Source organism: Megalopta genalis, chromosome 6, assembly GCF_051020955.1.
Source record: "Megalopta genalis isolate 19385.01 chromosome 6, iyMegGena1_principal, whole genome shotgun sequence".
NCBI classification, from domain to species: Eukaryota; Metazoa; Arthropoda; class Insecta; order Hymenoptera; family Halictidae; genus Megalopta; species Megalopta genalis.
Window position 1 is genome coordinate 6,995,898 of NC_135018.1, and position 12,333 is coordinate 7,008,230.

At 37.8% G+C, this 12,333-nt stretch overlaps 1 protein-coding gene and 1 long non-coding RNA gene across 8 annotated transcripts in view; one reads left to right on the forward strand and one right to left on the reverse strand.

The window, feature by feature from the left end:
• LOC143259715 (uncharacterized) overlaps nucleotides 1-12,333 on the forward strand; it is a 32,368-nt gene that overhangs the window by 6,276 nt on the left and 13,759 nt on the right. The window lies entirely within an intron of this gene.
• Nucleotides 1-12,333, reverse strand: part of LOC117225891 (low-density lipoprotein receptor 2) — a 123,396-nt gene that overhangs the window by 5,806 nt on the left and 105,257 nt on the right. For 6 of the 7 annotated variants that reach the window (XM_076523097.1, XM_076523098.1, XM_033479690.2 and 3 more), the window contains 2 exons: nucleotides 2,149-2,384; nucleotides 303-504 (listed from right to left, as the gene is read on the reverse strand). In XM_076523097.1, coding sequence (XP_076379212.1) covers nucleotides 303-504; nucleotides 2,149-2,384 — 438 coding nt within the window. The remainder of the gene's footprint in view (nucleotides 1-302; nucleotides 505-2,148; nucleotides 2,385-12,333) is intronic. The other variant, XM_076523096.1, reaches the window with a different exon arrangement.

Here is a 12,333-nt window from a genome sequence, read left to right on the forward strand (position 1 = left end):
AATTTCATTCGTTTTAATAACTGTACGATTGACATTGCTTTTGAGCCATTTGCTACTATACTTATTAATTTTTTTCAAATATTTTTGAAGGTGCTTCCTCTTTGTTCCCATCGATTCTAGCAAAACCGTATAGAAATCAGTTGTCAGAAACGGAATAGCTAAGGAACTATGTACTTTGATACTTGGAGTCAAGATAAATCTGAGCAGGAGTCGATCGAACAAATCAAGCAGTAGACTGTTGAGCCAAGGCAGGTCTAGGGAAGGATTGATGAAACCAATCGAGCAATAGATTGGCTGCATACCCGAAATGCATGTGTGACGATCTTCGCATTGAAACTGATCACGTCTACAGGTGATATTGTGGCACCGCTCCGGCGATTCGTCTGCACCGTTCGGACAATCCGTCTTCCCGTCGCACAACCAATCTAAATGTATGCACGTGATATCATCGCCGCAGGCAAATTCCTTCGCGTCGCAATTAGCGTGATCGCGTTTGAGATTCTTCTGGAACATACAACAACATATTTTCAGCATCTCATCGATCCGAATGAACCTCTAGTCGTTTAAATGTACATTTAAAAGAGTTGAAATCTGCACGACGCTTTCATGAAATCTTTAATAAACCTTAGATTCGATGCTAACAAATTATTGCATGATAACAAATTAGTAATATTACGATCTGCCACCGTTACCAAGGGGTGAACCATCCTCGATTAATGAACTTCATTTATCGTGCTAGAGGCCGAACACAAATTCGGGCAAAGATTATTTCTTGAAAATTCAGTTCTGAGTAAGTACTTCATTAATAAAACTAATGTCATTTAAAAGCTATTCTATTGAATCATTCTTAACATTTTGCTGACCGGTCACCCACCCAGATATGCCACAAATTAAATTAATATCAAGTTTGATAATAATTTCTGATCTATTCTTCGTATATTATTAACCCTCTATGTGGGCCGAATTGTTTTCTTAAATATAAAAAAATTTATGCAACGGAAGATCTATTATTATAAACCTATATATGATAATTAAAAATATATTTAACAGTTTAAACAACTTTATTATAATTAATTCGATTTGTAACTTTGAAGTAACAACGGCTTACAATGTTTCCACTTCTGTGCATTAATGCTTAAGCGTGAAATTCCATAAAACAATTTGAATTTGGCGTTAAACATTGATGTACGTTGCATTTGGAACTGGTTGCCAAATAGTTTTTTGTGGTCTTGAATTTTCCTCGTCCGATGATAATTCGATACTAAATTCATCGTCATTGTCAATAATATTTATGCGTCGTCTGGTAAATGCTACTGGACGATCTTCATCGGACTCAGAATCTAATAAAGAATCTTCGGATCTATTACCGCTGATGTGTCTAATTCTAATTCCTCTTTTATTTTTATACGATTTTGTATCCATATTTTGGGTATTCGATATATAAATTTGAAAATAGGAGAAAGCACAACTATTATCCTAAATACACTCGAATCTACCACAATATCCCAATGTAACCTGAAAGTTACAAAACTGTATCATATACAAATAGTACAAAACTGTATCATATACAAATAGTACAAAACTGTATCATATACAAATAGTAACAAAATGATTATTGAAAAGGAAATAAATAAATTGTTATTGATATACGAACTCAGAGCTATTATATACGCTTTTTTTTTTATTTAGTAAACACCGACAAGAGCACAAATAATCCCAATTGCACAAGATGGTCCCTTTGGTTTCTATCTACAGACAACTTACAAGGTATTTATTTTGACATTTCAGGTTGATGGGTGCAGCCAACCGTCATCAATATTGTTATCGGTTTTTTCAGAAGCATTATATAATTAAGACGTATACATCATCTTATGAAAAAAACTAAAACTATTTGGTAAAATGTGGATATATTAGCTTGTGACTTGAAAGTTACATAGGCCCATAGAGGGTTAATTTCGAAGGGTAGTTTCATCCCTTATATACGAAAAAAGAACAGGTCTCCCTTAGTTTTTGGTCATCTGTAACATATTTTAGAATCAAAGCAATCTGAAGCGGGCGCTTGAAGATCCTTCCTCGTTAGTGCACCAGATATGATTAACGAATATCTAATTAGATATAATTAGCAGCCACCGGAAGGGCTTTACGAACCTCGCATCCAATCTCATCGGCTCGATTCGGACAATCGACGTCTCCGTCGCACCTCCATCGCGACGTAATGCAATGATGCTCGGAACAGGCGAATTCAGTTCTGCGATTACAGGTGATCGGCTTGCAGTCCTTCTCGTCGCTGTTATCCGCGCAGTCGTCGTCGTTGTCGCAGACCCAGTACTGCGGGATGCAATGCTTATTGGTGCACGTGAACTCGTCGGATCGACAGGTGTCGTCTAAGAGAAACGCGTTTCGGAAACGAAAGAATTCAACAGCATTAGAAACGACCTACGATCACGCCTCTCTTTGACCCTTTCGAGTGCCCGATCAACCTTGCACGGTCTCTAGTTGGGAGAGAATGTAATCGGCAACGTTCGTACGCCGCGTAGATTCGGCTGGCTGATGTGGCACTCAAAGGCGTCGATGTAATTTACTAATTAAAACACGAAGATGCACAAAATGCTTATCTGATCCCTGTCGCTCGATAGTCTAGCGACAGGTATTCGTCGGACGAGGAAGAAGCACGATTTTAACACTAAACCTGCCAAGCAGTAATACTAACTGGCGTGTACTGCTTCACAAAAGTGAGAAGACCGAATTTATTTAGAATTTGTAAAGTTTTTATCATAAAACTTGCTTCAATAGTATAACTTATTTCAAGCGTTTTCCACGAAAGAGTCTCGGAACTTTGCAGAATTGCAAAATAAGATATCCTTGTTAACACAGCCAACCGAACGGGGAGATCTCCCCGTTTTAAATTCAGTCGGTTGACGACCGAATGGATGATTAATGAAAAATTAAAAATGATTGCTTAATTTTATTGAGATCTGCAAGAGGTACGAATGCTGAAGAAGTAATCGATGTCATATAAGTTTGCTTCATCATTTTTGTTTAATCGAATGAAATATTTTAATTTTATGAAAATTTTTGAGGCTTCTAGCGCGGTCGTGGAAGTGTTAAGATATCCTTGAGTCCGGTTTGATCCTTTTTTCCGATTCAGTACGATCGGACGGCGATTGTGAAATATTTGTTCAACAAATGCAGTAGAATTTTCGCTAGTGAATTCGTAGCGAACTCGCTAGTGTAAATCGTTACAAAGAGCATAACGTCACACCTGGTTGCATCGGTTATCAGCGATTCGATGAAATAAACCGATTGGTGTTCATCCCATTTCGCATCAGCGATACTGGCTTAACCGGAGTTAATAGAGCGTAACTAGTATTCCAAGATTTTTAAATAAATAAATAAATAAATAAATCATACAATGCATGTAAATACACGCGTATTCGTTATTACAAGACAAGAAAATAAATAGAGGTATTCAAGAGAAAAGGGTATGTACATACTTTCATTCAATTCCTGCCTCTTGCAATCGAAAGTTTTGATTTTGCACGAAGATCCGTGGTCTAATTATTACCGAGCTGGAGTGGTGCATTCTTTTCAGTGAAGCAAACAACAGACAATTAATGCCATAAATTTACACGATGTTTTTTTTTCTAGTTTTTCAGGTTATAAGAGGATGTCTCCGTATAAGAACTGAGGCGGAAACAGTACTTTTATATCATCTCGGAATATTCCACTTGGTAAACAAGATCTTTTTACGAGGCAGGTTCTATAGAAAGTAATTTAAATGAATGTCTGAGAGGCATTTATAGCGTGTACGAGTTTGTAAACAACAAGATGCCTGCGTTAATCTCACCGGCATATGTATGATTCTTTTATTTTGGCCCGAAGGATTGCTCCACGTCGCGAACGAAGTACACTTACATCTTGCAAATTCGAATCACTTCTCGCTCGCTCACGAATTGTTGCCGCACTGAAAGATGTACGATAAATACTTCCCGATTGTCCTTCAGCTTGTGAACGAAAATGCACAATTTCAGAAGAGGAGATACGATTATTCGAATACAATTGTTGACAATCGGCAGCTATGAAAAACGAGCCGCGAGGCTCGAATAATCGTATCCCCTCCCCACAAATTGTCCATTTTTGTTCGCAAGCTGAAGAACAATTGGGGAGAATTTACTGCACTCAGCGCTAGGATACGTTCATGGGGAATTTGTTTACTGCATTTGTTTCGTTGTATCACGCTGAATTGTAAAAGAAAAAAAAATCGAAAACCAGTCATTTTAACTGGTTTGGTAGTACTAGCGTTAAAGGAATTTAATTACGTCGACATATTATTCTCAACCTATATCAGTATCGTTAGCAGATGAATGAGATTTCTAATTAGTTACGGCCTTTTACAATTGACGCGAACAATGTTTATTCCGCACAAAGATACGGTTGTCTACTTATAAAATGGTTGCTTTCAGTGCTCCGTAAAGTTCCGAATCGGATCTATCGTGCTTCTTCCATTCTGAGCGAAAGGAAACTCATTTCTTCCGTGCAGGTATCGCTCGCAAAATCGTCTTGCCGCACGGTAAAACGAAAGCGCAACAACCGTAACCGTCGCGTTCGCCTCGTTCGATGGTCGTTCACGAAAGTTTCGAGGGAAAAACATGAAATTAGTCGAAATTAAATTAAAACGAGGCTTATTGACTGCTCCGCCGTCGCAAGGGAGAGCTGCATTTAAATGATAGGAGGCGATATCAGCCTCCGCGAGAGCGCTGGAAGAAATAAGTTCCTTACCGAGGTCCTGTAATTAAGCGAGGCAATTAACCGGTGCTTGATCAACGACAAGCGCGGTCTGGTGTGCTATTACCGACGACACGGCGTGACATTAACTATATCATACGGTAAAAAGCTACTTGCTCCTCTACGAATTACAACAGCCTGGATCGTTCTCGTGGGGAACGCGTGCCGAGCACCGGCCGAGCACAAGGGACTCGAAAATACCTTTACTTTGCTCTTAACTTCGTTATATTTCCATTAGACTCAAGTATTTTACGCATTCTGTGCGTGCTCTCCTGCCGGTATAGGATCACTCTGTCGCGTTTTCCGGTGCACAGGCACGACACGGTATCCATCAAAATTTACTTCTCGCACTGCTTTTAGCTTTTCTCATTTACGGGAGAGAAAATCCCGCTAGCTTCTATTTGCTCGCGTTGTACCGAACGTCGGATTATTCGTTTGAGGAAAACAAATGAACGTTAATTTTAACATACTGCGAGATTTTAACCCTTAAATGCATAGAGTCCCAAAAATGAATCAATAACTTTTTGCGCGGATACCCGACAACAGTTTTGATATCGATACATTTGGCTGAATGGCAGTGATTCCTTTGTCCATTGACTTATCAAAAATTAACTAAAATAATGACATTTGACTTCAATATTTGTATCTTTCTGACGTTATACCAATTGGCGCGCATTTTTGATAGCGGGTTCATTTACGTACTTTTGGAAGTGGATTATTTAGAAATATTTTGGTGTATTCGTTGAACAAACAATATTTTCTAAAGGTAAGGCTCTTATTTATTAATTTGCTAGTACTTTTGTCTATATTCCGTAACTATCATGTGTATGGAGGGCTTATTTCGTGTTGATGCAAAAATGGGACAACATGCACTAATGGTAATAATTACGACATGTATTTAGTACTATGCTTCCTTTATTGGTTTGTTGGTTTTGTTTTGGTGTGGTATGCATGTGGTTTATAATTTTGTTATAGATATGTCATACTAACTAAAGAATTTTTATGTCTATTTTGCATAGTGTACCAAAAATGAATCATTAATATTTTTCAATAAAAACCCTATAAGATATGACTTATAATTTTTTTAAATATTTTTCCCGATTTCCACTCATTTGAAAAATTATAACCCTATTTTTTAAATAAAATTCATTAATTCATGCATTTAAGGGTTAATAGATCTTTAAAAATTTATTTCTGTTTTATTGAAAAAACGTTTAACCCTTTGCAGTCGAAGTTATTTTAACGTCAAGACCAAGACAGTACTTCTGACCTATAGTATTTCTACTTTTAATAATTATTTTCCTGTTGTGCATATAACGTTAAGCTTATTTGTTCATGCAGCTTTCTGCACTTGAAACGATTTATTAAATATAGATAAATTTAATAATGCAAAAATTATACTGAAGAATGATGTAGGAATTTTCAGTGGCGCCTTAGAGTCGCCGTTCGACTGCAAAGGTTTAACATTTGCAAAACTGACAATAAGATTTTGATAACGAGGATTTTTAGGACTTCGCAGAGGGATTTTTTCAAATATATAACGAAATTAAAAGAAATTAAATTTTTTAAAAAGATATTAAAACCTCGTCCCGCGCGCACACAGTGCGTTAAACGTTTCATCAATCTGAGTTTGATAAGAAATCCGACATTCTGTATGGAGCAAGAAAAGTGTCGTACTCGAGGTTTTATTTGACGACAAAAATTGGTAGACGAAATTTGAAACAGTGAAAAATGTTAACGTTCCAAATATTTTGTAAAATGTAACACTAATATACTGATCTTCATTACACCGATAGTGACGGTGAACTTTTATTACAATTACGGTGTAGTGTGAAAATACTAAAACAGATTTCTTTTACTACTTCCTGTTAAATACACTGGTCACGTTTCCGGAAAATATAACACTGTGTTAATGGAAATTCGTATCTTTCTTTTGAATCTTCCTATCCCTTTTTACATTCATTTTAATCCAATTCTTAGGACACGTCTGCAGAACAAATGAAGCTAGCCCCCGAGATATAAAAAAGATGATCCGAAATAAAGAAATATAAAGATTTTATTTCGAGTCCACTAAGTTGATTTGAGAGATGTAGTAAATCTTGATTCCCAGTCCGTTCGCTGGTATTTTCAAATCAGCTGCAGCCGGGTGCTCGGCATCATTAAACATTTATCTCGCGAAGAACACACAGCGATAACTATGCTGCAACACCGAAGTAACATTGAACGCAGCCTAGAACTGGATAGAAACGTAGAATTGCATGGGTCTGCAAGCAGCGTCGGATTAGCGCGCCCCAATTGAGGCATTCAGGGGGTTGAAAACTACCGTAACAGGAAGTCAAATCGAACATGATACAGAAGTTGATTAAACTTTGGCCTCCATTCAACAGGAAAAACATTATTATCCGACGCGGAGCGTTAATAAATCCGATACACGGGTACTTCCGTCGGCTCGTTATGGATAACAAATGATGTTCTCTATTTCTGATGAATCTCATTAACGAACAATTCATTATTCCATAATAACCGCATTTACACATTAATAGCGAAGTAATTACCGGCCGACCGTACTCGGTAAACTCTGAATTATGATTAAAGGGCGCACTAATTAGAACTTTACTGCGTCCTAAAAAAGAAAAAGAAAAAGACAAACAAGAAAATACGTTGACTTTGTAAGGTTTGCCATCTGACATTCGTATCGGCGGTGCGACCCTATTATACGCGTAGCGTGTAATTAATGGCGGACGCAACACACGCTCGAGATAAGTGAAGGGTCAACGCTGTATGCTGTCTAGGAAGTAAAGAAAATAACGGAGAGAAATACTACAGAAACAGCATCGACGTGAAACACATTTATTGCCCCAGCGAACAAATCATTGGTCACTTAATAACGAAAAATCGAGTCGCTCGACGAAGCTGTGCGAGTTCCCATAAGCTCTCATGGTGCGGCTTGCGGGGTAGCTTTCGAGAAAACAGAAGTCCCAATGCGCCGAATTTGTTACGCTCTGTCTACCGGAACGTTTGTTAAAGAGAAGCTCGGGAATGTTTCGTCGAAATCGACGAAAGTAGTTAACAGCCATTTTTTCTGGAAGCGTTAGTGCTGAATTGTTATGAGTAGACTGCGGGTCTTTGTGCGAAAGAAAAATTGTCTAATCTCATTGTACAATAGGAAACATAAGTTTGATGAAAATGTCTTTGCTCTTTTAACCATTTGCATTCGATATATAGCAGTTACATAACAGTTTTTTAATTACAAACAAATATGATAATGTAAAAATTTTTAGTGGTGCTTCGGGTGCACCATTCGAGTGTAAAGGATTACTAAGCGGTGCAAAAGAGAGCGACTAATGTAACTCTGAACTCTTTTAATAATTTTAATAATATTTTTAATAGTAATGTCTGCAGAGCTTTGTACTTGACCCAGCCATTTTTTTTTACATTAATTAGTAAAATCTACAGTCTACTTAATGGAACAGAAAAATGTATTGAAAGGTTCGAGGAAATCCTTGTGCATTATTAAAAACTATTAAGTAACCGATAGTTAGTGTATCGGTGAACATGAGACTACTTTGTGTTACGAACATTCATATCGCCGAAGCCCTGAGCAGTCAAATGCGCGTACAACAACAAAGAAACTGCATGCTGGTATGTTTTGTAATAGATGCAATTTGTGATATAAATAAATTAACACTGAACCTATACCACCAATATAATCGACCGATCAGATCGATACATTTAATTCTCCAATTACCGACTATTTCTTGATTCGAACGCGACGAAAATTGCGGAATGTTTAAGTAAACGATGAAAATAAACGTGTGTCGGTCGCTTGTACAGTCTGCGACAAAAAGATGGCACACTTTATCCATTGATTTATTATAAACATTTATTACGTTTTATTATTATTTAATATTATAATATTAAATTAATAATTTAATATTAATATTATAATTTAAATTCTTCTTTCTTTTTCAAATAAAATTGTTCGCACTGGCGGAATTAAATTCCATTTCATTCGTGTATGCTTATAGCGGTCTTTTGCAAGTTTGTATAAAAACGAAACCTCGACTGCAATGTTAAATAAATAAAAGTTACTTATTTTCAAATTGTGCCACCTTCTTGTCGCGGACTGTGTCAGTCGGTAGGTTCACAGTGCAACATTGCAATGCCCGAAAAAATTTGTTTACAACGTTGGTGCCGATTCGGAACAACAAGTTACACGGGTTCTCCGTGCGCAGCGAAATCTGTCGTCGTCGAATATCGATGTGTGTCTTGCACACTGCGATGTAATTACGGCTTAACCCGTTTCCCCGATCGTTTTTAATTCCGACATGCATATCAATTACGCGAGCACACACAGCGCGAGGATTAAGAAGACCATCTATTTTCGTCCGCGCGAGCGAGCGAGCGAGCGAATCGCGGCCCGATACCTTTCGGCTCATAAATCATCCCCGGTGCTGCAGCGATTAAAAAACAGAGCCGGTCACCGAACAACAAGGAACTGTGTCACGAAATCTCGAAACAGTCTTCAACAGGGAAAACAAGAGAATCGCGAAGGGATCTCCGACGTAATTCCATTAGTTTCGCCGTGATGAAAAATTATAACTGGAAACACCGTACCAAACCTTTTTCTCGATTGAAACATATTTTTCGTAAACAACAGAACCTCGGTACACAATGTCTGGATTTAATAGGAAACTGTTATTTAAAATTTGATAAGTACAATTAGAGCTGGGTACAGTAACGAATCGAAATCTGTACCAATTTTTAGGATTGAAATTAAACGAAAGTTCACGGCATATTAACACTAGAACTACCTAACCAGTCGAAACGACTGGTTTCTGATTTTTCCTCTTTCACGCTTACTGCAATTGCAAAAATCTCTAAAACAACGTACAGGGTTCCCCGGAAAGAATCATGCGATTTCAAAAATTTATATTTTAAAAAATTACACACAGAAAATTATAATTCAAACACGAATATAACGGGAAAATGTGTGAGTTTTTGTTTACAAGTGTTCAATACGACTTCCTTTCGTTACACGTATGATATCATTGCGATATGAAAGTTCTTGCCAAACACGGTGTAACGTATCTCTGGTAATTGTTTGTACAGCATCACAAATGCGTTTTTTCAGTTCATTTACACTTGTAGGTAAAGGTGGTACAAAGACAAGATCTAGTGCCACCTATTGAGAAAAAAATAATAACAAGTAAAACTCGCACATTTTCTCGTTATATTCGTGTTTGAATTATAATTTTCTGTGTGTAATTTTTTAAAATATAAATTTTTGAAATCGGATGATTCTTTCCGGGGAACCCTGTATTTTTTGAGCAGTTGCAATTTGAGGGACTGTTATGTGCAATTTGCGTGGAACAAAGACAAGATCCTTCACAAATCCACAAAGGAAGAAGACGCATGGGGTTAGGTCGGGTGATCTCGGGGGCCAACTGTGTAGAACCATATTATCGGATGAACTGCGACCAATCCAACGGTTTGGTAGTTCCGTGTTAAGAAAATTCAGGACCTCCAAGTGCCAATGGGGTAAAAAGTAAAACTCGCACATTTTCCCGTTATATTCGTGTTTGAATTATAATTTTCTGTGTGTAATTTTTTAAAATATAAATTTTTGGAATCGGATGATTCTTTCCGGGGAACCCTGTACATTAGCAAGGTGATGTCAAGGTTCTGTATTCGGCGGTTCTAGTGTCAATAATTAAAACGACTTTGTAAAACTGTTCCAGCGAAATTGTCGGAGATAATCCGTGCGCGATGTGTTAACACCATTGCGAAATGAAATTTGTCTTGAAAACCGAAGCATCTTTCCGTACGACCCAACTGTTGTTTGAGCACAGCGTGTCTATCATAATCTTTCTCGGGCGAATGCGAACGATTCTCTTCGTTCTTTCTTCTCCAAACTTTGCTTTGTACCAAAGAATTACAGCAGTAGAAATTCCCCGTTGAATATTCTAGAAACATGGAAAAGCGTTTACAAACGCGCTTCGTTACGTTTCCGTGTCGAAAATTCTGTTTCGCTCGAGATCGTCAAACTAACACTTGGCAACAAAAATGACCGTATAATAATCTGCATACATGGAAGAGCTTTCACGAATATTTGTGTACGTAATAATGAAAGCAACAACGAGCAATAAAAATCTGCCGCACAATATTCTAGGAACACGGAAAAGCGTTTACGAATTCTTTATTTCTTTCGAGAATAGTTTTGTGCGTTGTGTGTCCCCGCGAAATTTTTCTCCACTCGAAATAATTAAGCGAACAGAAATTCCTGTGCGATATTCTAGGAAGATGGTCGAGTATACAACAAGTTTTCGGTACGTTCCGAAACGCGGAGACCTGAAGAAGATTCGCATGGGTTTACAACGACCCGGTATTCAGCCGACGCCAGTGAAAATAAGGTTGCAGTCGGATGGTCGAGGGCCCTCGAGGAAACGCGAAGAACCGAATGATTCCGTGCCAAAAAACGGTAAAAATGTTTTTCGCGGTCAGGCTGCCGTTTCGGAGTTTTCTCTATGCCGCCGGGTAGGAATTTCGAAATTGCGACGAGTGCGTTGAAAGGCGCGGCTGATGCCTAAATGAATACTACGAGGCGGGAACAAAAGGCGGCGAAGGCGCGAGAAAATGGAGGTCGAGTGGGTATTATCGCGAAGAAACGAATGTTACTTATGGCAGAGCCGCGGCCGCGAGGGATGAGACTAATTAAGGGAGGCCGGATGAGCCCGGGGATGCCAGCGATAATCGCGATAATTATATTTGGAGCATAATAAATAGGACAACGCGGTCTGCGAACGGCGCCGGACTGGCATACGTGCAACAATTATTAATTAGTGGGAGACTTGCACCGTTCCGCGTACGCGGACCCGATTAACACTCGGACGACGGACCTAGGTTCAATTTGGACACCGAGTATAAATATTGTTATTTCACTGCGTGGTTTTTGATAATTAATTGAAATTCGTCACACGTTTCATTAGGATTTATAGAAAAGCTAACGTGTTTAGAAAGAGCGCCTTGGAAAGTATAATAAAATTATAAATAATGCTTTGAAAGAATTTCACTGTATTCTTTCTCGTGAAACAACCCAAGAACAACAAATGATATGTTAGAAAACTGTTCAAACAACAATTAAATCGTTTTAGTGTGTTCAACTTTAGACTTAATTTTACATTTAATTTTATATTTGATGAATGTAGTTTTAAACTTAATTTAAAATTTAATTTTAAACTTAATTTAATATTTAATTGTAACTTTAATTTCAAATTTAATGTAGACAAATTTGTTTATATAAAATAGATCACAAGACAAGAATTAGGGACCTTCTACTTCGGCGATTACTATGTTTATAAAGATTATCGTCTACAAGCATTACCACGCTGGCATGAAGCGATCCGGTGAAAAATGATTTGAACCATGGAGGACACGCGTTGCTACTTGTCTGTGAATTTTTATCCAAAAATTATGTGATAGCCCGGGCAAGTATATTCGCCGGATATGACTCCCTGTGGCTTCTTGCTCGTTTCAAAGATGAAAAAG